Source organism: Anopheles funestus, chromosome 3RL (assembly GCF_943734845.2).
Source record: "Anopheles funestus chromosome 3RL, idAnoFuneDA-416_04, whole genome shotgun sequence".
Taxonomy (NCBI): Eukaryota; Metazoa; Arthropoda; class Insecta; order Diptera; family Culicidae; genus Anopheles; species Anopheles funestus.
This window is the reverse complement of record NC_064599.1, coordinates 11074134-11099855: the sequence shown is the minus strand read 5'-3', so window position 1 is coordinate 11099855 and position 25722 is coordinate 11074134. Positions and strand designations below refer to the sequence as shown.

General features: G+C 46.2%; 3 protein-coding genes across 3 annotated transcripts; 2 read left to right on the top strand and 1 right to left on the bottom strand.

The window, feature by feature from the left end:
- On the top strand, positions 1–2503 carry LOC125768123 (peptide-N(4)-(N-acetyl-beta-glucosaminyl)asparagine amidase). The gene is made up of 4 exons (XM_049435370.1): positions 1–1603; positions 1670–1798; positions 1868–2005; positions 2070–2503. Exons 1-4 carry the CDS (start codon positions 1–3, stop codon positions 2228–2230), a joined length of 2031 nt encoding a protein of 676 aa, XP_049291327.1. The 3' UTR covers positions 2231–2503.
- A 353-nt stretch (positions 2504–2856) lies between these two features.
- Positions 2857–6762, bottom strand: LOC125768122 (zinc finger protein 271-like). Its single transcript, XM_049435369.1, has 2 exons — positions 6280–6762; positions 2857–5417 (listed from the first exon to the last, which is right to left on the bottom strand). Exon 2 carries the CDS (start codon positions 5399–5401, stop codon positions 3146–3148), a length of 2256 nt encoding a protein of 751 aa, XP_049291326.1. The 5' UTR covers positions 5402–5417; positions 6280–6762; the 3' UTR covers positions 2857–3145.
- Positions 6763–7226: 464 nt separating this feature from the next.
- Positions 7227–25653, top strand: LOC125771264 (midasin). The gene is made up of 7 exons (XM_049441689.1): positions 7227–7472; positions 7570–7820; positions 7882–10345; positions 10407–14829; positions 14895–24414; positions 24485–25274; positions 25348–25653. Exons 1-7 carry the CDS (start codon positions 7380–7382, stop codon positions 25528–25530), a joined length of 17724 nt encoding a protein of 5907 aa, XP_049297646.1. The 5' UTR covers positions 7227–7379; the 3' UTR covers positions 25531–25653.
- Positions 25654–25722: the final 69 nt, after the last annotated feature.

The window sequence follows — 25722 nt, the reverse complement described above, 5'->3', positions numbered from 1 at the left end:
ATGGCAGCACTTAATCAAGCGCTCGTGTTGGCCCTCGAAAGCAATCCAAAGGAGTCATACGTGGTGGCAGCGGAAACACTTTTGCGTCTGCTGGACAACATTATACGCGAGCCGCAAAACGCCAAGTACCGTACAGTGCGAATAGACAATCAATCGATTAGAGAGAAGCTGCTGTCGGTCAATGGTATGAAGCAGTTGATGTTAGCCATCGGATTCATCGAAGCGGACGGAACGCTCACCGTACCGTCGAACGTGCTGCTGGCAAATCTACGAAGGTACCGCGAATTTATACACGAACGCAAAGAGCTGGTTAAAAATCCTGCTAAGGAGAAGAACATCAACATCGCACCCAGCATTACGTGTAGCCGCAGCACTACTACTACAGCAACGAACATTCCACTGGAACAGACGGCGCCGAAAAGTAAACCTGAAATGGTTTTACAACCATCCGGAAGTAATGCGACCGGCCAGCAGCAGCAACGACAAACAGAAGCACCTTGCGTGATTAAGTCTAGTCGACCGTTTCTGGCACGAATTGAATTCCCGAGGGTCGTTCAAGGTACTAATACGTTGCTACGCCAACTTGAGCTTCTTTCCGACCAGGTAATGCAGTACGAGGACGAGCTGCTTTTAGCTAGCGGGAAGAACCTCATTCCAATCGATACGCTTACGACCAAGGCGAAGAGTAAACTGTCCCAATGGAAACGATTACTAGGATCTAGCGCTGCTAGTCCAGACCAGAAGGAACCGAGTGAAGAAGATCTACTTCTCGAGGAGCTAACTGCTTGGTTTCGGTCGGACTTTTTCACCTGGGTAAATGCGTTGCCGTGTACGGTGTGTGGCAACGAGAAGACACAACTAGTCCGCAGCACCGTCGAGGACGAAGTGCGTGTAGAAGTTTATCAATGCTCCTGTGGACAGTTACGTCACTTTTATCGCTACAACGATGTAGAAAAGTTGCTTCAAACCCGTCGTGGCCGATGTGGCGAGTGGGCCAACTGCTTTACATTCCTGTGTCGCTGTCTTGGATACGATGCAAGATACGTGTTTTCCACCGGTGACCACGTTTGGACGGAGGTTTGGTCCGAACGGAGACAGCGGTGGATCCACGTGGATCCGTGTGAGAATGTGCTCGATGCACCGCTTATGTACGAGCATGGTTGGAGGAAGGAAATTACGTACGTGTTCGGATTCGCTCGCGATGATGTGCAGGATGTTAGCTGGCGTTATTCGAACAATCACAAGCAACTGTTGCAACGAAGAAGGGAAATAGGTGTGTGTAGTGAGCAGGCTCTTTTGGACGCGATCGGCAAACTGAGAACAAAACGACGAACCGGAATGAACTGTACACCGGAAAGGGTGACATTTTTGCGGCAACGCACAGTTGATGAATGTCTCGAGCTGCTAGGGAATGGTGGTAGAGTACCAACGGCTGCAGAGCGTGAGGGTCGTAGCTCCGGAAGTCTCGAGTGGCGGTTACAGCGGGGCGAACAGCAAATCAATACACGGTACATGTTCATTCCAACGGAAGAGGAGGTCCAAGCGAAACAGTTCAACATTCGTTATTGCTGTGCAACGGATTGCTATGAGCGATTTTTAAAGGGTAATTTTGCATGCATGAAAGTCGTAATGTACGTTTAACGTTTACCTACTTGGAATATTTTTTTAGGTGCTAGCAATCGGGTAAATGAAAAGATTACGGAGAAATCAAACGGCTGGGAAAGTCGGCAGTACGTTAGTCGTAACATATTCCGGAAAGAGGAACATGATTGGAAAATGGTTTATCTGGCTAGAACTGGTAGGTATCTTAATAGATTTATTGTTGTTGAATGGCATAGTTTAATAATCAACTTATTTTTGGTTTCAGAGGGAACTGACGAAGCAACGATCGAGTGGAATTTTGACTTTTCCATACAAGGATTGCGTGTGAAACAAATCGAGCTGCGGTTCGGTCAAGAAACATACGACGGAGCAAAGGTAGAGCTCTACTACATCAAGAGCGATGGTAAGAGAAATCGGTTTGATAGCGGTTCTCGATACACTAATCAACTATCCCGCCCTTTACACAGGCACCCAATCGCAGGCTCTCTCTTCTCTCTGTGAATGCGGTAAGTTCACCCTGCAGGCACGCCTTTCCGGGGGCAAATCGTGGCAGCATGCGCAACTGTTTCGACAATCTAAGTCGGCTAGCGATGAGTATCCGTTCGAGATGAACATCGTTTTAATGTAGGAGCGTTACCCTTACCATTTTCTGCCACCTGCTAAGAAGAAACTAGCAAAATAGGCACGCTGACTTTAGAAGTATGACGTATCGAATGCAATATACAGATTTTTAGAATTTAGTGTGATAAAATGCACCTACGTACGCATCGTGAATCCCCTTTTTCCACGATCGGTTCAACTAGTCTCACCTTATACACGAACGCCGCCCGTTTGGCGTTCACTCTTCGACGCAGTAATAAAAGAATTTACTCAAACACTTTACTTCATCAATGATATGGAACCCCCCTTTCCATGTTCTGTTCACGTGTGTGTGTACGGCGAAAGGAAAGAAAGTCTTTCGTTTATTTACAGTTCCTCCGCAACGGTGTTTAGTTCAGTACATTTTGCTACCTTTTCGCACAGTCACTGTTTCCCTGGCTCTAACGGAGGTGAAATAATATCTTAACAAAGCACAAGTCTGTCTTTTGCCGCACGGAAACGCGTACGTTTTGTTTAAACATTGTAAAATATAACACGTTATACCTTGACTAAAACTAATTCAAAATAAAACCTTTCAAAAAACAGAAAACGTAGGAAAAATAATGCACAAAGACAAACAGCGACAACGGAACGGTCAGTACGAACACAAGAATAGACAGATGATCAACATCGATAAAAAAAATGAAAGCTATATTGTTTGTTCACTGAATGAAGGCCCATAACAGAGGGTAAGCGGCCCACAAAACAGTATTAACAGTAGATTAGTTCCTGTCCGTATCTTATGGCACTATTGGCACACAGTGTGCATCATACGGGAATGCCCTTGTATCGGACGGGATGATGATGATGATGATGGTGCTGGATGACTTCCTTACGTGTTGCTGGCAACTATGTGTAACTGTTCCTCGTGCAACCCGGTGCAACCTTCTGCCATCGTTTCTCGTCAACTCGCTTGCTGCTGCTGCTGCTGCTGCTGGTCCTTTTCCTGTCCGTGCGTTTTGATGTGCTTGTTCAGGTTGTTCGACTGATTGAACCGCTTGTCACAGATCGTACATTCAAACGGTTTCTCGCCCGTGTGGATGCGCATGTGCGTATTGAGATTGTTCTTCTGGTTGAAGTTTTTCGCACAGATCGTACACCGGTAAGGCTTTTCGCCCGTGTGCGTTCGGACGTGGGTTTTCAAATTGTTCGATTGTATGAACCGCTTGCCGCAGTACGTGCACTCGTACGGCTTGTCTGCCGTATGCACCAGCATGTGCTGCGAATAGTCGTCCTCCTTCTGGAACGAACGGGAACACATCTGACACTTGTACGGATCCTGAAAGATGTGCGTCTTGATGTGGGTTTTCAGATTGTTCGACTGCGTGAACGTCTTGTCGCAGATGTGGCACCGGTACGGTTTCACTTGGTTGTGCGTCTTCTTCATGTGCTCGGTCAGCTCGTCCAAGTTCAGGTAAACCTTGTTGCACACCGAGCAAATGAACGGCTTTTCATCGTTGTGGAACTTCATGTGGTTCGCCAGATCGGACGGATGCATGAACTGCACGCCGCACACCATGCACACCAGCTGATGCGTGCGCATGTGCGTGGTCAGATTGTTTTTCTGATTAAACCGCTTGCCGCAGATGGTGCACGCGTACGGTTTTTCACCGGTGTGCGTCCGGATGTGTGTTTTCAGGTTGTTTGACTGACTAAAGTTTTTCCCGCAGATGGTACACGCGTACGGTTTTTCGCCCGTGTGTGTCTTCATGTGCGTCGCCAGATTGTTCGACTGGATGAAGCCCTTGCCGCACACGCTGCACTTGAACGGTTTCTCACCCGAGTGTACCCGTATGTGAATGGCCAGATTGCCCGAGCTGGAAAATTTCTTATGGCAGATCAAGCACTCGTGCTTTCGGACGTTCTCACCACCATCACTATCGTCTTCCAGCGAGGATTGTGAATCTTCGTTCGTTTGTTGAAAGCCACCAGGTCCAGACGGCGATCCTACGACACCTGTCGCACCAGTGCCACCACCCATCGTAAGCTGTCCTTCGTGTTGCTTAATATGTTCAATGATGTTGTTGGACATTTTGTGACAAATTGGACACCGGTGGCCCTTGCTGGCGTCGAGGTGTGGCGGGGCGTGCACCAGCTGGTGTGTGGGTGGCGCTGAAGCATAAAAATGATCCCCCACACCGCCACCATTGCTGGTCGATACTGGTCCACCGGCATCTCCGTTAGCATTCGCGTTGCTTGAATGGTACAGGGCACGGTTTTTAAATTCGTTTTCATGAATTTTCATATGTGCCGCAAACTGATCCGCCGTGCTAAAAGTTTTGTGGCATATTTGACACACTCCATCGGCGGTGGTACTGGAGCTTGGCACCGCAGGGCCTATTGTATGGTGCTGCTGATTGTGATGTTGTCCGCTATGATAGCTTGCGGAAGCCGTCGATCCGACAAGCAAATTCCCGCCACTCGCTTGCGAGTACATGTGAGCCGCTGCAATCGGCTTTATGGTCGCTTCGTGTATCTTCATGTGCAGATTCAAGTTCACCATCGTCATGAAGGATTTGTGACAAATTTGACATTCGAACTGTTTCGCCATGCCGTACACAAACTGGCCCATCGTGTGCGATACTGTTCCACCCACATATTCGCTCTTAATGTTGTGCTGCGTTAGCAGTGGCGGACTAGTTTTACTGCTTGATGCGACGGCTGTTACGGGTGAGGGTGCCGATGTTACCGATTGTTGCTGCTGGACGTAATTGGTTGCTTCACGACCGACGAATCCATTATTATCATGTGTTTTCATGTGTTGCGTTAGTAGAGCCGGTGAAATGAAACACTTCTGACAGAGTTGACACTGGTACTGCGACAGCGATTGCTGTGCGGACGCACTGCTTGGGACTGTCGGTGATGGTACACCTGCTGCCGTAGCCGATCCATTACTGGCGTGTTGCTGCGGGTGGTTAGCGGATGCCAGACTGTTGAGCATCTTTTGCGACTGTGCCATCGTGGGCGTACCGGTTGCAGACGTTGCTCCGACGTTACTACCACCACCACCACCAGAACCGGCCGTTAGGAATGGATTGTGGTAAAATTCGGCCGTCAGGTTCATGCTCAGCATATTCTGATGGTACAGCACCCGGTCTCTCAGACCATTATCCAGGTTTTTCATCGAGCCGGAACTCGCCTCGCCATACTTGCCGAGCATCTGGGGGGGGAGATCGCTGTGAAAGGGGGGGGAACGAAAATTAACATCGGATCATTGGTCACAATCACGGGAAGGGAGGAATGGAAGAGATACGTTAATTCGTACGCTACATCTAGAGCCGAACCGCGAGATGAAGATTGTACCGGAGTGAAAACGGTGCGATATCATTACATGCGGCGGTTCTACTTCTAGCCATTCGATCCAATTTGAGGCTCTTCGCACCGTCACGAGGGTACAATTGTTACACTTTGCCAAAACCTGGCTCCTTCTCACTTACACCTAGCGGAGGCATTCGAGCCTCTTCTGCACATAATTCTCTTTTTATTCGCAATTTCACCGTGAACGCGCATAAAAGTGAATATGAAAAGGCATTAAAATTTACTATTATTATTATTGCCTTTTGGGGGGGGACCAGAGCCCTTCGAATACGGTACACGCACACACCGTCAAATCTGAGGCGCGCAAAAAGGCAGTATCAATAACCATAACCATTTACTACACCCCGGTGCTCTCCCCAATCCATTCCGCTCCTTTTGCTTCCCATCTCATCTGTCCACCAGTTCTGCGCCGATGAAAGAGTTTTCTTTCTGGAGCGATTCCAGATATCCAGCGGAGAACTACCGTATATTGGGGGGTTTGAGTTCGGCTCATCCTGGCACAACCTACTGAAGATTACCCTTATTTCGCACTACTCCGTACACACACGCACACAAACACGGTCCCGTGTTTACAGCATTTGCATAGGAACCGACCAGCGGAGACAAACATTGCTCATTTACTGGTTGTGTCTATTCTGTACCGTATGGATCGGCCTATGTTATTTTGTGTTTGTTTTCCGAAATGTTTCCAGAAAGACATTTTCCTTTGCCACTGCTTACCTCGTACGATTTCGTGTGGCGTTCCTTCCGGGGGCAGGGCCACCTTCCGCGTTGCACAATGACTATGGCGTTCTAGTGCAATAACATTACATGTATGGTCTTCCTCATCGTTCCCAGCATACGGACAACATGCACGATTTCACATCCAATGAGCACAAACTTTCCTGGAGTAGTTTTTGGATGGATGTTTTTACTGGATGCTGTGGATGTACTACTACTGCGCTACGCGAAGTTGATGCTCTTCACGAAAGTTGGACATCATCGATGGAATCAATTAGATGTTTAAGGAAGCTAACTTGCTTTAAAGTGATGCGTCCACAAGGGGGGATATATTTGTTGAAAACTCTTAACTATTAAACGATTTTACGTACAATCGACGATGCGATAAAACTGCAAGGCCAGGAAAAAGCTTGCAGAGATTTATGTTTTGCAGAGCACGATACGCATTACTATAAACGTCACCAAACACAAATATGCCAAAATTCACCGTTCGATTATCCGTGCCTAATGTCAGCATTTTGATATCCCTTCGATTATTTTATTTTTATTTTCGGTTTGATTTTTTTGCAGAAATAAACTGTTCAACAGCTGGCACTGTATTTAAGAAGCAAAGTATTTTATTTAAGGCTAGAATCTATCCCGTTTTGCTGGTTTAGCCTGTAGCGACCTTTCCAGTTTGAGTGCTTTCAAATACCAATCGTTTACCTCAGACCTTTCAATGTCCTTATCTCTGACCTGTATCTGACTTCATAGATGGTTTGAGAAACTTTTGGAGAGCCATAACTCAATCTCCCTGAAAATAAACTGAAAAAACGAATTATGAATTTTGTCCCTAATACCTACCCTTTGATGCAGCCCTGAAAACAGCCCTTTCACGCACACATATGCAAGCTAATTATCAAAACAAACGTATCCGATTTGACGTTTCACCCATTATTTACAAACACGTGCACGCGAACGGTTTGACAACTAGCACATGTTTCTTCCACTCCGGTTGGCTCAAGTGCGGAACGTGTGAATCGTGCTAGAATTGGCCGTATTTTCCATTTTCACAGTATTTTCGAGGGTTTATTTCATTTCAATTGTACTCTTTGGGCACGATGGACGTCGATTGTGATAAAGTTTTACGCAGTGTGCGGCATTTACAGGAGAAAATGGAGTGCAAAGAGTTGAGCCCATTTTCTAGGTTAAGGGTAAGTGTATCCACATGCGGTATGGAGTGATATTGGTTTTATGTTTTACATTTTTATTAAAATATTGTTTGCCTTGGCGTGTTTCTTATTTATTTAGAAGTTAAATTCAGTACAAATGGACGAAATTTGTCATGTGTTGGGTACGTTGCTTGAAAATCAACGTTACACAGAGGAAATAGGTCACCAGTTCCAGAGTATGCTACTGCTGATTGTGACGAATGTGTTTGAGAAGGAAGAAGTCACAAATGGAGTGGAAAAGGAAGGATTAACGGTTGCCGATTTGGAACCATATCGAAGGAAATGCATTGCCCTTTCGAAGCTGATTCTAATTTGTCCAGATGTATTGAGGTAAATATGATCGCAAATTGCTGTTCGATCGTCAAATTTCATTCTTTCGTTACTCCCCAAGGTATTCAATGGTTTTCTTCCGCAAAAATCCTTCCCCGTTCGCTCGCGAGATAAAAGATGATGATTACAAACCGAAGGAAAAGCATCGTAAACAACAACACAAGCCACAGCCATCAGACGGTTCGAATTTGGAGATGGTACAAGCATGCTACCGATATTTAGTTGCCGATCCGGTATATTACCGTTCAGCTTGGAATTGGTCGGAGTTTTTCGAACAGTTCGATAGCATTGATTGTCCACGGAAGCGTTACTATCTGAACCGAATATTGGCGATTGTTGCGGGAATGTCACAAACCGACCTGAACACGCTGGACGAAGGTATACCCGTGGAGGTTATATTGGAGGAAGATAATCGCATAAATGTTCATCACCTTTGCCAAGTGGAAGAAGATGAATCGATCGTTATGCCCAGTGTGGGCAAAATTGTTTGGCAGTATAAAAGCAATGTTGTCACGAACATTGGTGACGTTCTTCTGCCCATTTTCGACAAGGAAAACGTTAACTCCTATCAACGTATGATACAGAAGCAGGGCGCACAACAGACAGAAGCTCTACAGTCGTCTGAATGTGAACTAGTGGTGAGTGTGGACTCCACAAAGCTGAATTTACGCAACCTTGCCCTTGGTGTGTCATCTGGCAAAGCAATCTGTTTGTCGGGCCCGGTAGGAAGTGGGAAAACATCGTTGGTAGAATATCTGGCCAAAGCTACCGGCAGAATTCCCCCGAAAGGAGCAGAACGTGGGAAGCAACAGGTGCTAAAGGAAGACGTGTCCAAGAAACGTAAGCTTAACAATGGCTCTAACGTTGCTGACGTCGAAGAAAATGAATTCGAGATGGACGTTGAATCACTAAAGAAGGTCGCTCCGAAGAGTGGGTTCTTGCGAGTGCAGCTAGGTGATCAAACTGACAGTAAGACCCTTCTTGGTCAGTACCGTTGCACGGACACTCCGGGAGAATTTGTGTGGCAGCCGGGCGTACTTACACAGGCCGTTATGTTCGGATATTGGCTACTGCTGGAAGATTTGGATTCAGCCACCCAGGACGTTTGTACCGTGCTGACCAATTTGCTGGAAAATGGATACCTAAGCGTTCCAGGGTTTCGCGATTGTCTTCGTGTGATGCCTGGATTTCAACTGTTTGTAACACTACGTTCCGGAGCGAAATCAAGTGCATCGCAGCCACAGTGCAGCACGTACAGTTTGCTGGAGAAATATCTGCACACTGTCACTATAGTGCCGTTGTCGAGGAAGGAACTGTGCGACATTATATGTATTCGTTACCCGAAGCTTCGCGTCGTGGCAACCAGAATTGTGGACATTTATTTGACATTCTCGAGCGGATGTCATTCGGATATGGATGGCCAAAATTTCACTACCGAACAGCTGGCCCTCTTAGAACAGCCACACCTGCAAGATGCCGATGAGGAAGGATTGTCAATTAGTGTGGATGATACACTGCCACGTTTTCACTCGGAAAACGGCGAAAGGCTAGCTGCAATGCCGTTTTCCTCCGGATCGAACAGGCGCCTGGTATCGACCAGGGATCTTATTAAGCTGTGCCGTCGGTCGGACCCATCGTTCTCTGCCACTAGTACCGAGTGTGCGTACTTTGTGTTTCAAAACGCAGTCGATTTGTTTTGCTCACACATACCACATGGTTCCTTTCGAACGCAGCTTGTAACGGGAATAGGAGGAAAAATCGGAATCCTTCCTAGTCGATGTGAGCATCTTTGTTTAGAATATAAACCAGCAGTTGAGGTCGGTGTAACTAGTGAAATTCGGGTAGGAAGAGTTGTACTGAAGCGCTCGCTAGAATCAGAGTCTAACGATGAAAATACTACCCAGCGAACGGATCAAGAATTCTCAAACAAGCGTCAGAAGCTTGATCGTAATGCATCTTCTCGGGTCAAAACGATGCAACACCGGGCAGGATATAACGAGCCATCACCAACATTTTCCTTTACGCGTCCGGCGGCCTGTCTGTTGGAACGGATCGCCGTCGCCGTCTCGCAGAACGAACCAATATTGCTGGTGGGCGAAACGGGTGTAGGAAAGACAAGCTCGATACAGTACCTTGCCTATCAAACCCATCACAGGCTAGTGGTGGTGAACATGAACAATCAGTCGGATGTGTCGGATCTGGTAGGAGGATACAAACCGGTTGATTTGGGTTTCGTGATTACACCGTTGCGCTATGAGTTTGAAAGTTTGTTCCGGCGGTCGTTCAACGCTCAGAAGAATGAAAAATTTCTTGCCAATGTTGCACAGTGTTATGGGAGCGGTGAATACGACGTGTTGGTGAAGCTGATGTTGAAAATAGCAGAAAAAGCATCGTTCAAGACGGTTGTGCAAGATAGCACTAAGATCAAGAGCAATGGTGTTGATAAGAATGGCGAAAATGTGCGTGAGAAATGGAATACATTGCAGGTGAAGCTGCGAAAATTGGACGCTCAACTGAAAAACTCGGTATGTATTATCACAATAAGTATGTTGAATATAAGCTATAATAGATTGTACGCATTTGCAGATCAACGTATCGTTCGCATTTATCCCTGGTTCGCTGGTAAACTGTATTCGGAACGGCGACTGGGTATTGCTTGATGAGATTAATCTTGCTTCAACGGAAACGCTCGAATGTCTATCAACAATTCTCGAACCGGATGGATCCATTGTATTGCTCGAGCGTGGAGATTATACACCGGTGAAACGTCACCCCAATTTCCGCATTTTTGCGTGCATGAACCCCAGTACGGATGTCGGCAAGAAGGATCTACCAGTGGGTATTCGAAACCGCTTCACCGAGTACTTTGTGGACGAACTGTTGGCCGAGAATGATTTGCTCATTCTGGTAAATGACTACCTTTCTTCGACGGGCATTCAAAAAGGACGGATCATGAACACGGTTAAGCTTTACCGTCGATTGCGTGCTATGGCACAGCTGGAGTTAAACGACGGTCTCGGCAATCGACCCGTCTTTTCGTTGCGTACGCTGTGCCGGGCGTTGTCGATCAGTGGGAAGAATTTATGCGGCACCGTCGATCGCAATCTGTACGAAGCGTTCTGTATAAGCTTTCTCACACAGTTGGATCTTAAATCACACGGCACGGTGCTGTCGTATATTCAGCAAACTCTCCTGCCGAAGGATAGCAGTGGCATTGTGGTGAAAAAGCTTGCCCCCATACCGCGCCCCAAGGTGAATGCAGAGAAACAGCTGGATTTTGAAGGTTATTGGATTGAGCAAGGTCCTCGCGAGGTCCAGGACTGCAAGAGTTACATCCTCACGGACAGTGTGCGTAACAATCTGCGAGATTTGGCACGAATTATATCGATCGGAAGATTGCCGGTGCTGTTGCAAGGACCAACGTCTGCTGGTAAAACTAGTCTGATCGAGTATATAGCGAAACGGAGCGGAAATGTGTGTCTTAGAATCAACAACCACGAGCATACGGATTTGCAAGAATACATCGGTACATACGTGGCCGATGTGACGGGTAAGCTCACGTTCAAGGAAGGAGTGCTGGTGGAAGCAATGCGCAACGGATATTGGATTATACTGGATGAGTTAAATTTGGCTCCAAGCGACATTCTGGAGGCGTTAAATCGTGTACTCGACGATAATCGCGAATTGTTCATACCGGAGACACAGGTCGTGGTGAAAGCGCATCCCAACTTCATGCTGTTTGCTACACAAAATCCTCCTGGTCTTTACGGTGGTCGCAAGATGCTTTCACGTGCGTTTAAAAATCGCTTCATAGAACTACACTTTTCGGACATTCCCAAGCGGGAACTGGAGGTAATTTTAGAACGGCGCTGCCATATACCACCTTCGTACGCTGTGAAGATGGTGAAAGTGATGTCGGATCTGCAGCTGAACCGGCGTAGCACAACGGCCAAGCAGAACTTTACGCTCCGCGATCTCTTTCGATGGGGCAACCGTTACACGTACGCCGATCCGACGTTACTTGAAGATCGTAGCTACGATTGGAATCAACATCTGATCGACGAAGGCTATTTAGTGTTATCGTCCAAAGTACGCAGCTCTTACGAAACGGAAATCATTCGTGAAGCATTATTTGCACACTTTCGGAAGCGTGTAGAAGAGAGCTGTTTGTTTAGCTTGTCTGAGCACACTTCGAAAGTGACCCGTTCGATTTTGGAACGTGTGATGGTATGTCGGCCCGATGTTGACGAAGCAGCATTTGAAGAAAAGCGTCGCGGTGGAGAAGGCATCGTATGGACATTTGATATGCGGCGAATGGCTGTACTAGTGGCGAAAGCATTGCAGTTTAACGAACCGGTACTGCTGGTCGGACCAACAGGTTGTGGAAAAACAACTGTCTGTCAACTGTTGGCAACGCTGGAACAGAAAACGCTAAGAATCCTGAACTGCCACATGCACACTGAAGGTGCTGATTTCCTCGGAGGGCTTCGTCCTTACCGCTCTGATCAAAAGGATGTAACGGAGGGCGAGCTGGTCGGTTCACAGAAACATCAACTATTCGAATGGTCCGACGGTCCGCTTGTTCTGTCGATGCAAGAAGGAGGTTTTTTCCTAGCTGATGAAATTTCGCTCGCGGAAGACTCCGTTCTGGAACGATTGAATTGTGTCCTGGAACCGGAGCGCACCCTTCTCCTGGCAGAGAAAGGTGGTGTATCATCGGGAGCTATCGTCGATGGAATATCCCGTGAGGGTGAACATAACAACGATGGTTTTCTAATAACAGCTCGCGACGGATTCCAGTTTCTGGCCACCATGAATCCGGGTGGTGATTTTGGAAAGAAGGAATTGTCACCCGCTCTGCGGAATCGCTTAACAGAGATATGGTGCAGAGCCACGGATTCGGAAGATGATTTGACCCACATTGCGGAAAATACGTTGCGTCGGCAGCTGTTGTTGGAAGGTGGCGATTCCTTTCCAGTAGAAAACGAAGCCATGGGTACGATAGCCCGAGTGATCGTGAAAGAGGTGCAAATATTGAAGCGATCGATCGAAAAGCTCAACTTTAGTATACGCGACGTATTGGCATGGGTTGGATTCGTTGCGAAGAACGCGTCGCGAGTGGGACTTCCAGAAGCACTGATTTATGGTCTGGAGACTGTATTTCTTGATTCGCTAGAAATGTTGCCGTATGAAACATACGAAGAAATTGTATCAATTCGCCGTCAAATGCGTCGATCGCTGATGATGCTGATGAAACAATTGCTGCAGTGGAATGGACAAATCAATATGATTGATTATGATCAGCAGGCGGCAGGATCTGGTGGACTTTCTGTAATCACCTCAACGGAGAGTCGTTTCGGCATTCATCCTTTCTACATTGAACTGGACGCAAATGTCCAACAAGCTAAACGGCAAGCGACAGACTTCATGTTCACTGCACCTACCACGCAGCGTAACCTTTTCCGGCTGCTATCTGCATTGAGCCTCGACAAAGCCATCTTATTGGAAGGTCCTCCAGGTGTGGGCAAAACTTCGCTGGTTGATAATCTTGCCCGAGAAATTGGATACGATGTTGTGCGTATTAATCTCTGCGAACATACTGATCTCGCTGATCTTTTCGGTACGGATCTACCAGCAGATGATCGATCGCTTGAGGTAAACAGCAGTGATCATGTTGAAAAGAATGCATCAGCCGCTTCTCGTCCAGCGCTGGGATCTTTTGTATGGCGCGACGGACCATTGCTAGCCGCACTGAAGGCCCGTCGGAACACCTGGATTCTTCTGGACGAGTTAAATTTGGCCCCGCAAAGTGTCCTGGAGGGTTTAAACGCAATCCTCGACCATCGTGGCGAGGTGTACATTGCAGAGCTAAACAAAACCTTCCATTTGGGCAAGAGAACACGCATCTTTGCAGCACAGAATCCGCTTCGACAGGGAGGAGGCCGTAAGGGTTTGCCTCAGTCATTCTTGAATCGTTTCACAAAAGTGTATCTGAGAAAACTTGAGCGGCGCGATTTGCTACACGTTGTCAATAGCAAATATGCAGAAAAATTCAATACCCTTGGCGAGTGTCTGATAAATGCCGAAGGATTGAAAATGTCACAAACCTCTGTAGTAAGTTATTTTGAACAACGGAATACAGCGCAACACGACGAGCAATTGAAGTTCGACCTGGCTGAAAGGATGGTTGTGTTTTCGGAGCGCTTAGAAACCGGATTGGCAAATTTAGAATTCGGTTACAAAGGGGGACCATTCGAGGCTAATCTTCGAGACATTCTACGCTGGTGCGAACTGTTCTTCAGCGAAAGCTGTGGGTTTGTAGTGCCACCAGATGGTGTTGGAACAAAGAACCTCAAACATCAGCTTTTGGTGGTGCTTTTTGAAAAGATGAAACTAGTCTACTACCAAAGGATGCGTGCGGATTTGGATAAACGTTATATAGTGGCTGCTTTTTCGGACGTTTTCCACTGTGACGGTGATGAGCTGGAACGTATTTCGCAAGACATTGGTTTGTACTGGACGGATGATAAGCTGTACCTTGGAGATATTGTCCTCCAGAAAGGAGCTACGATGGAAAATGCTGCAGAACTGCCGCTAGTTGCAGTAAAACAACAATCGATATCTGCTGCTGGAGGTACATCGACTTTGATTCTTGCTAGTCAGCTGGATTTGCTCAAAAGTGTAACGGAGTGTGTGCACCTGGAAAAACCGATCATCTTGTGTGGTCCAAGTGATTGTGGTAAAACGAAAATAATCGCTCTACACTCTGCGCTGGCCGATGCATTCTATCAGGTGGACACAATAGACGATACCGTGACGGGAAGTTTCCAGCAGTTTGATTTCAATCGTCATCTGGAAGAGATGGCTGCACTGGTAGAAGCCACGTTGCGGAAGAACGTGAGACAATCGTTATTACGCGATGGAAGAGCAGTACTTTCCAAAGGGGGAAATGTTTTGGCTTTGTTGGATTGTTGGGAGAAGTACGAGAATCTGAGCGAAGGTGCTGCTGGTGAGTAACGAGCGAGGTTCTTTATTGCAAAACCCAATGTATTAATTTTTTTTATATCATTTTAGCTTTCACTTCAAATATAACAAGCTCGCTACAGAGCGGTGAGATGGTACTGTTCCGAAAGCGTCTCAGTGCCCTACAAAAGGTTCTCACTGTCCTTGTGCAATACGGTGAATCGGGCATCGCATTCAACAGACTGAACGGGATGTCCAAAGTGTTAGAAAAGTTGGACTGTCTCTCCAGACAAGTTCAGACACTGAATACCGGTGGTCATTTCGAGTGGGTCGATTCGAAGGTGGTGAAGTGTCTCCGTACCGGTCAACATATATGCCTTGAGCATGTGAATCTGTGTTCGTCCGCCGTTCTTGACCGATTAAATCCTGTGTTTGAACCGAACGGTGCGCTGATGATTTCGGAGAAAGGTACCGTCAGGACGGACGATACTAGTGATGGCGAAACATCGACGGAAGTGGTTAAAAGACATCGTAATTTCCAAGCGTTTCTTACCTTGGACCCGAAGAATGGAGAAATCTCTCGTGCCATGAGGAATCGTTGCATTGAACTGGCGTTCGCAAGTCGAGATGTGTACAAGGCAGACGATCTCCGGCGGCTTGTGTTTGCAAATGGAATTCGTGAGCCGTATCTCATCGAGGCTTGTCTTTCCATTCATAAGGAGTTGCGCAATTGCTCTGGACAAGCCGAACAGTTTAGCCCATTCGGAGTAGCTCATTTAGTGCGATTTGCTCAGCTCATGGCACAGAATCTACAAAAGCAAGGAATGCATCGGAGCATCGACTGTCTTAAGTTGAGTGCGATGGATGTTTACGTTCGGACGTCTAACGCTGATCTGTTGGGCTATGGGTTGGATTTCTATCGCAACACACTAAAAGAGTCGATCGAGCAAGTGATTCAAACGGTCGCAGTGCGACGAAGTACGGTACAGTTTGAAAATGTTACACTTCATGCAAATGGTCTTACAAAATTGGCTCGCATTAAACTGCAAGCTGAACCGTTCCTGGCACTGTTACGTGGTTTCATTGAAGGTTTAGACGGTGCCACAGTGTTGTCGGACATATCAAGTGGCTTTGAACTGATCAGTGGCAAGGTGGACAAGCGTTCTTTGAAATATCTGCTTTACTTTTTGTATGAAATCAGTACGCAAGGTGATATTGACATGCGAACCGCTTATCTACGCAGAACAATCAAAGAAGCAGGTAACGTGTTAAAGAAGGCGGCAAATCACCAGAACGTAGAAGGACGTTCGAAGGCTAATGGAAACGATATTCAAGTAGATGTACGTGGTATGGATGAGAAGATGAAGGAAGGTAAACTACAACGCGATTGGGATGCAGCCCCGTCCAGTTTCAAGTTCATGATGCAAGCGTCAAGTCCGGTAGGCCAACGAAAGTATAAAGCAGAGTCGCCTGAAGAAGTATCAAATCTAGAAGATGAAGTGAATATGAGCAAGCTTCTGGAATTAATTATCGAACAAAATGAGACGCTGTGTGCAACAGCGCAACATATACCACAAACCGCAACAACAGATGATCTGCCCTGGAATCGTCACCTTTTTCCAAGGATACGTGACTATTTTACAATTAGCAGCAACGTAGATCATCGGAAGGTGAGCAGCGAGCTTTTGCTTAACACAATCCTTTCCCCAGTGAAGGTAGACATGGTAACAAAGCTGAGCCAGATCGATCTATTATCCTACTCGAAAGCGGTACACGATAAGCTGATCAACGATGGAATTAATAATGGGCTGCTTCTGATGTTGTATGACTTTCTTACCAACTATCGTACAATGATCGTGCAAACATTGCCGGAGCTACCAATGAGTGACGAGCTGTACGTGCGATTGATCCTTTCAAACCAATGGGTTAATCGATTAATCGAACTCTCGCATCGGAAGCTGTACGAGAACAAAGAGCTGAAGGTTGGATTGATGGATAATCTTACGTTACATTTCCAATGGATTGAGAAGCACTGCTTGAATCTATTGGAGAACGGAACAGCAAAGAATGGCAACGATGTGCGAGAAGTTCTTCGCCACTCTATTACAGAGCTAACACATCCTTTGCTTGCAATTAGGAAAGCTTACGGAAAGCGCTTTCTCGAGTACCTACCACTATACACAGTCGAACAGGTTGAAAAAGCAGTTAAGCTTACACAGCTAGCAGATAGGATGAGCTTGATTCCTAAGCTGAGTAAACGACATACGAACGAGGAGTTCCAGCGGTGCGTGACACTAGTGAATCACGTGAAAACCATCGATTTAAAACGATCGCTACTGGCGCTGATGTTTGAAGGTTGTGATCATGCTTTGATCAATGAAATCGAAGAACCCGATTCGAACAACGATACGTTTACAACGATTGAACCGTCACGAAAGGAACCCATCAAGAACTATTACAAATTGATCATGTCTCATCATAGCTCACAAGGGGAAGGCATGAAGGAAGAAAATATGAAAAAAGTTATCGATATGATTTCATCTTTCGAGAACGATATGAAATCTCTGCCACAGCAGGAATGCCTCTCCACTGCAAGTCAGTACGAACTGGAACGTTTACCACTGTTAGAGTACTATTTGTACAAGGTGCTGTTAGCTTCACGTGGTCGAAATCAGAGGCATGCAATTAGAATGGACTATGTGTTAAATATACGGTCTCTTGGAATCGATGCACTATGTGCAATCAAGTCACAAACCGGAGCAGATCATCGTGTAGCAGTTGGTGCATACAATTCGTTGCTAGCATTAATTGATGAAGTACCGTTTGCGCAGCTGCTTTCAAGTGTACCAACGCAACTTTATCGCAGTTTGAGTTCCTACTGGCACGAATTTGGTAGTATGTTGGAACGTCTCGAGCTTAGTTCACTGGCGGTTCAGCGACATGTCTGTCACAATGTTGAAAGTGCGGAAGTTTACGAGACGTATCACAACAACCACGAGCCGGATGCGGCCGATAAGGTCACTAGCAGTTACCGCGGTGCCTTGCTAACGGTGAGCTGCCTGTCAATAATTCTTGGAAAGGGTTCAGGTGGATTCAGAGTAACTGGGTTAGGTGATCTCCCAGACTGGCGGCACACATTAGGCACAATAGCTACGATACTGTGGGGTAACACACGCATGCTTTCGAGCGAATATCGTGCAGAAAGCAGTCATCTGCAGCTTGCTAGCACTGCGGCCGGAAAACTGTTGCAGGAGCTCGATTACATAGTACAGGACAGTAACTTAGAAAGCAGTGAAATGCATCCGTTTGTGAACGATTTCCTCGATGCCGTGAAACTGCTACGCCAGTATCGAGAGCAAACAAAGGAACAGAACAACGAGGAGGAAGATCGTGATCGTGATTGGCGAATGGCATCTTTGATGCGTACACTTACCGGAGTACTGGAAATGAATTTGTACGTTTTTCTGCCACTGCTTGATCCTGTTGAAAAGAATCGTCTCAAAAAACGCTATCTACAGGAAGACATTGAGCTGTTAGAAATGCTGTTACGCACGTACGACTGCATGGCAGTAACGATGAACTATCGCCAGCTCGGCGAACACAATCGTCGTCTATTCCTTAGTGCTATTGAACGGCTGAAGAGCAAAGAGCAACACTTGCAGCGCAAGGTAGCACTTCGCCCAGACAGTGCCGTTTTGTATGCGGAACTGGTACGAGATGTCAACAATTTTCTTCTCTCCTGCTGCCATCCTGCAACGATGGGAATGCTGGTGAAATCAATCGTTCAGTGCCTGAACTATGTGGTGGATATGCAAAATTTGGCCAAGAATCGTAACCATACGCAAGCCTTCCTGCTGAAGGTGTCGGAGCTGATCACGCAGATCGATGTGTGGAATGATATCGCGCTACAGTTCGAACATCACACCCTGAAGCGTTACAATCCTTATTACCGAGACTTCATGGCTCCGTTGTGTAACTCAATTGCTACCCTTAGGTACGGCTTGAACGGTCTGCGACACAGTCTATGCGCCAAGCGTGTGACAATAGAACAGAAACCTAATGGAGCTTTTTATGATCTAAATGAAGACCTCTCTCTGAAGAAAATGTTAGTAAAGTTCGTACAGTTCCCCTGCGCAAAGCCACTGGAACTTTTCGACGATCGTCACAAGGTGAACATTTACTCGGTGATGGAAAAACTGACCCAACCAGAGCAGTCTTATTTCCGACTGTTAAAAGCACGTTTGCAGGAGGTATCGAACAGAATAGTGGTAGAACGGATGCTTGGAAGCCGATCGTTTACGGAGCTCGATCGTATCGTGAATGTCTGTAATCAGGTGTGGCAGAAGCAGGAACACCTTCGACGAAAACGCCAGGCTGAAGAGGATAGTCTATATTTGACGAAATCGCACTGTGAAGAAGAAAGCGAAGACATCATTGCACAACGTGAGATCAGTGAAATGTTTCCCAATTACGTCGATGATGACTTTGCCGAGTTCATACAAAACGATACGTTGGAACAGATCATTAAAGCACCACCCCGGAAGGAGAAACCGGCCGATACGATAGGAGACGAAGATTATGCACTGATTTGTGAAAGTTTCATCATGCTAATGGCAAAGTATACGCGATCACATTACTACCATCCGGAAGTGACCGCACCCAAAGGTGGTGAAAATTTGTCTTTAGACTTTATTAAACCTTTCGAAACGAAATTGGAAATTTTCAATCAAATTGTGCAAAAGTATGAACCCACCATCGGTAGCGAGTTTGATGAAATCGCTTACGGGGCATTGAGTTTGGCAGTCGGATTGCTGCAGGAAAGATACGATGATCAGCTGGTAGAAGTAGGTCAAATCGAACGAAAGACTAAGGGTGGCAGCTATTTGTCGACGAACTACAATTTCTACATCGATTCCAACATCCCGGAGGTGCTGCAATGCGTGAAAGTGTTGAAAATCGTCGAGAAACGTGTCCAGGAGCTGCTAGTGGAGTGGCCTGATCATGCCGTGCTCGGCGATATCCTTTTGATCATGCAGCGTATTCTTGCTCTACCCTCCACCGCACCGATTGTACGTTTCAGTACGGGATTGCAATTGCTACGGCAGAAGCTGGACGAATGGAATGCAGTCGCTCATCGAGGAAATAATATGCGTGAGTTGGAGAGAGAAGTGGTAGAATACATTCATCGCTGGATGCGAATGGAGTTGCAGTACTGGCGCGAATGTTTGTCTCGCACGTTGGAACGCGTTCGTTCGAAGGCTTATCGATATTGGTTCTTCATGTACAATCTGTTGCACGAGTACTTGCAAGTAGGAGTAACGCGAAAGGGAAAACTTAGTCATCTGCTCGACTACAACAAAGTAGAAAAATGTTACGGCGAACAGGAACTGCTGGACGAGGAGGAGGAAGAAATGGAAGATGTGGATGCATCCGGTGTAACGATTCAGGATGTCATAAATGTACTGAAGCAGTTCATGGAGTCATCAAACTACGCAGAATATGGATTGCGTCTACGTGTGATGAAGTCCTTCGAGCAGTACCTGCATTACCTTGACGTAGAGCAATTTGGTGGCGATAAATCGAAGCGTGATACACTGATAGCTGCACTGTACAACATCCACATGTACTTTGATCAATTTTCAGAAGAAATTGAAGATCATGTACGCACGAAACGTGTTCCGATCGAGAAGAAACTGAAAGATTTTGTAAAAATAGAATCATTCAACAAGGATTTGTCGTACTTCAGCATGCGCAACAATATAGCCCGTGTGCACCGGCAACTGCACAAATTCCTGAAGGAGTTCGAGACAGAAATTTCAACACGAGTGTCCTCCGTGTTTTGTCCCAAAGATCCGGCACGGGAAATCAACGACGCCGATGAACAAAAGGTGAAGGTGTTGCGATCCGAGGCGAAGGTTACATACTACATGGTTGATGTGAAGAGTTTCATGGCCTCGCGAAAGCTTATGGAGCGGTTTTCGGTTAATAAGGTAGTGCCTGCTAAAGACGCGGAAGGCGCAATGAACACTAGCGGTAGCAGTCAGCAAGGAGCAGCACAGCTTTTCCAGAAGATTGATCGATTTTTCTCGACTGCTCGTAATGTCTGCCGAGAAGCGATCCTTCACGCACCTTTCCCGGGGCTGGTGTACAGTTTGGACACGTTTATGCATGAGCAGATTGAAACAATTGAGTACTTGCGTGGCTTGGAGGTAGATCGCACACAGCCACGCCCGAAGCAAAAGTCTCAAGCAAAGCAAATACTGAACCAAAAGCGAAAGGCACTGGCGGACTTTTACAAAACCCTTACCGTTCTTGGACTGAGTTATCGGACAGGATTGGTTGAATCGGCGATTGGAGGAACTGATCCTGTGGATCCAACGATTAAACCATTTAGTTTGGAGTTGTTGACACATGCGTCGAGGTATCGCAAGGTCGATCAACACATTGTGTTCCTGAATGATAAGCTTAATCTGCACTACGCCAAGTGTGTGTTCAAGATCAAGCTGTTAGCGAAGGTGATGCTGCAACCGGATTCCGATATTGCTGGTCCAATCAATGTGGATCGCATCAAGGGTTTCTCGATCGATATGTTCCTGGTGGTACAGAACCAACGAAAAGCATTATCGGAGCTAGTTAACGATGTGTTCCAGTTGCGAGAGCTAATAGCAAACCTTTACCAGCTAAATACATGTCTTGAAGCAGAACAATCGGATGATGATGATGGATTACGTTTCCGTGAATATCGCCAGCGGATGGATGTCGTGGGACAATGTGTCATTGATGCACGTTTAGTGCTGGAACAATTCCAAATGCTGCTTGCTTCTGCTCCAAATCAAACAGACGAAGAGTTGCAGTTGTTTGAGACGAGTCCGATTAGCTCACCAGAAGGGTGTTTCTATCGAGAATCGGTAGAATTTGCAACGATAGCAAAGTTGGCCAAAGATGCACTCAAACAGACAATAGACCTGAATGAAGAGCTTGGAAAGACTTACAATGACGCTTACTGCACGCGCGATCGTATTGTGAATCTGGAGAAAAAACTAACGAGTTTAACGGAGAAGCTGTTATCGCTGACGGATGCATTCCAATTCTCCAGCAATGATGAAATACCGCATAGTTATTCTGTTTATGGACAATCTATAGTGCAGTTGCTACAGCGGTTTGAGCAATACAAGAAGGATGGTTCGAAAGCGTCTTCTAATGAAAGTGACACCACTGTGGATTGCTCATTCGATGATGATAGTGTGAATAATGAAATCGAGAACATAATCCATTCGCTACTAATGGCGATGCAAAAGATCTACAAGAAATATTCTGAAATAATACCCGAACCGGATCGTAAAGATGAAGAAGAGAATGAACAGGCAGCCGACAATGAAACTAGGACCGATGGCAACGAAGATGAAAATGATGATGAATCCGACTATAACCTCCAGGAACAACACTTGAAGCAAAAGATCAATGCAGATCTACTGTGTGATTTGAAGACGTTAAATATATCAAGAGTTATAGAGAAATTAAGGAGTTTGTTGGCGCAGCTTGATCAAAGCAGGGAAGGAAGTGTATCCAACGATAACATGCGATTGCGTACGCTGATCCTAAAGCTTACACGTTTGGTGCCAATTCTTGAGCAGTACAATTTGCTTGTTGAATATTATCTTATACAGCAGCTAGGCGCTCACAAGATATGCACAAAAATGCTCTCGGTTATGTTAACCGTCTTCATCGAGCTTGCAACGAAGGGTTTCTGCGTGCCGAAGGATTTACTAGGAGAAGAGGAAAAAGAGCAAAACGGCGAGCAGGATAACGATGGTGATACGGGTGAAAAGTTTGGCTTTGAAGATGGAGAAGGTGAAAAGGATGCGTCACACAAGATCGAATCGGAAGATCAGCTCGATGATGCACGAAAACCGGGAACGGAGAAAGAGAAACAGGATGAAGAGAAAGACAACAAGGAAGAGAAAGGAATCGATATGAGTGAAGATTTCGAATCGAAATTGCAAGATATGGAGCGACCAGAGGGTTCGGATTCGGAAGAGGAGCAAGATGAAGATGAAGAAATTGACAAACAGATGGGAGAAACTGAAGAAGGAGCAGAGAAGCTGGACGATCAGATCTGGGGAGATGATGAGGAAAAGCCAGAAGAGGAGGAAAATGATAACAGCATGGAGGAAGAAGACGGAGGTGGTACAAACGAGAAGGACGAACGGCATAATGATCTAGGATCGGAGAAAGATAAACAGCAGTCCGGTGATGACAACCAGCAGGAGGATGGAATGGATGCGATTGATCAGTCTACGATCACGGATGATAAGAAAAAGCAGAAACCGAAGGACATCAATGATATGGACGATCAGGAAGGGCAAGATGAGGAGGAGCACGAAAATCCTTATCATAACGAGTTGGAAGAACCTCCAGAGGCGGAAGAGCTTAATTTGGATGATGATTTCCATTTGGATGAACATGAAAGGCAGCAAGATGGTGACAACCAAGAACAGGAGAATCCGTTCGATATCGATGAAATGAAAGAGAAAGCTGATGGTGAGCAGAAAGACGATGAGGAAGAGGAGGACAAGGATGGTGAAGATCAAACGGGTAATCCTGCTAACGAAAATGGAGTTGATTCTTCTGACGAGGAAGAAGAGCCAACCGATCCGGATTCCGCAGACAAGCTTGCCGATGAACCTCCTGTGCCAGAGGAAGATCCGAACAAGGAAAACAGCGATCAACAAGTGCCGGGCGAAGAACAAAAGAAGGACGAACAATCCGCCACTGAAGAGGAAGAGCAGAAAGATGAGCAACAGAAGAAGCGTCCCGATGACGAGAAGCATCATGAGTCGCGTGACAAGCGTACTGAAGAGGATCGTGTGGAGGCGATGCCAGATGCCGAGAACAAGGGTTCGAGCGATCAGGTGGCCAACGATAAGCCGGAAGCGAAACAGGAGCACGAGCTAGACGAGCAGGATACAGGGGAAGATAAGGAAGGTATCGGCCAGGCTGAAAATGAGCAATCCGATAAGGGTCATCGAGGTATTGCGGAATCAAAAGAAACGCGCACCCGCAAGGATGAGCAAAAAGAGCAGCAACAGCTAAAGGAACAACGGCGCAAACAGGGTCACACGGATGATGATCGTTCCCTGGGTGATCCTGACCAAGCGGAAAAGAAGCGACTGAAGACGGTCGATAAATTAAATCGAGAGGAGCGCCCGGAAAAGGAAGAGGACACGGAGAAGACGGAGGATGTAAACGAGGAGGAACTTAAAGATGATGAGTTCCAACACGTTAAGGATGCTAAAAATAGTGATAAAACGACGATGGATAACGCGACGGAAGAGCAGTCGAAGCAGATTCAGCACCAGGAAAAGCAACCGGAAGAGGACAAGGAAGGAAAAGAGCAGGAAGAGGAATCTGCCGACCAGCTGATGGAAGAGGATGAACCACTGCAAGAGGACCTGGAAGAAACGGAATTACTAGAGAGTGAGAAAAATGAGAACAAGAAAGACAAACCGGCCAAAAAGGATCAAAATGCGATTAAAGATAAGATGGAAATTGAAGCAAAGGCGGAAGTGGAAGGTGAAATAGTTCCCACGGCAACGGTAGCTCGAGGTGACGACACAGTTGCCCACACGATGTAAGTATAAGCATCTCTATATCAAAATTTAAATGTAACAGGAGTACTATACAGATTGCTTCCTTTACAGATTCGAAATTCTGCACGATATCAGTCTCCCAGATGAACCAACGACGTCCGAGCAGCTCGATATGCGCAAGATGGTGGAATCGGAAATGCAAACGTCTATTCTGCAGGATGGTTCGGGCGATCATGAAGCGTTCGAGCGGTGGCAGCAAATATCACACAAAATGCTGCCCAGTGCACGCGATCTTTGCGAACAACTTCGATTGATCCTGGAGCCGACTAAATGCACCCGGCTTAAAGGCGACTATCGCACGGGTCGCCGCATAAATATGAAGAAAATCATCCCCTACATAGCGTCGCAGTTCCGCAAGGATAAGATTTGGTTGCGCAGAACGAAGCCAGCTCAGCGCGATTACAAGATCACGATTGCGATCGACGACTCGAAATCGATGGATCATAATCAATCTAAGGACCTGACACTGCAAGCGATATCATTGGTATCGCAAGCGTTATCGCTGCTGGAGAGCGGACGTTTGAACGTGATGTCGTTCGGAGAGAAGCCAAGAATACTGTTGAAGCATTCGGATCAGTTTGATGGTCCGAAGCTGATCAGTGCACTGAACTTTGAGCAAAACCAGAGTCGCATTGCGGAGCTGCTTAAGTTTGTGCGAACGTTTAGCACTGAGGATGCATCAGCCTCGGATAATGGAGTATTTGAACATTTGCTGTTGGTATTGAGCGATGGTCGCAACATTTACAGCGAGGGAGAAAAGGAAGTGAAAAATGCGGTAAAGCTAGCCAGATTGCAAAGGATCTTCATCGTGTATATTATTATTGATAATCCGGACAACAAGGTAAGGCTGGTTTAAGGTACATTTTATTTCGGATTCTAATCAATCGTTTCTCTTTCCATTTCCTATTCACTAGCATTCAATAATGGATGTACGAGTGCCTTTGTTCACGACGGATAGTACACAGATAATTATGCAATCATACCTCGACGTTTTCCCCTTCCCATACTACGTAATTGTAAGGGATTTAGGGCAGCTTCCGATGGTATTGAGCGATGCGATGAGGCAGTGGTTCGAATTAGTAAATAGCGAGCAGTAACGTAACAAAGTAGTTAAGCCCTATGGTGTAGGATTATCTTAAATGAAACAAAGCATGTTATAATTGTATGTGAAACATATGAAATGGAAATTATATAAACAACGCATTTATATCGGTAATCTATTTGGTTGAGTATTTTTATGCATTCTAATATGGGCAATGATTTTAAATGTAACGCGTTTTTGAATCACT

Excerpts from the sequence above, each read along its gene's own strand:
- LOC125768123 (XM_049435370.1), top strand. The coding sequence starts at position 1 with ATGGCAGCACTTAATCAAGCGCTCGTGTTGGCCCTCGAAAGCAATCCA. Across the intron at positions 1,604-1,669 it reads CTATGAGCGATTTTTAAAGG|GTGCTAGCAATCGGGTAAAT; the intron begins GTAATTTTGCAT and ends ATATTTTTTTAG. Across the intron at positions 2,006-2,069 it reads CTACTACATCAAGAGCGATG|GCACCCAATCGCAGGCTCTC; the intron begins GTAAGAGAAATC and ends CCCTTTACACAG.
- LOC125768122 (XM_049435369.1), bottom strand. The coding sequence starts at position 5,401 with ATGCTCGGCAAGTATGGCGAGGCGAGTTCCGGCTCGATGAAAAACCTG.
- LOC125771264 (XM_049441689.1), top strand. The coding sequence starts at position 7,380 with ATGGACGTCGATTGTGATAAAGTTTTACGCAGTGTGCGGCATTTACAG. Across the intron at positions 7,473-7,569 it reads GCCCATTTTCTAGGTTAAGG|AAGTTAAATTCAGTACAAAT; the intron begins GTAAGTGTATCC and ends TTATTTATTTAG. Across the intron at positions 10,346-10,406 it reads ACGCTCAACTGAAAAACTCG|ATCAACGTATCGTTCGCATT; the intron begins GTATGTATTATC and ends ACGCATTTGCAG.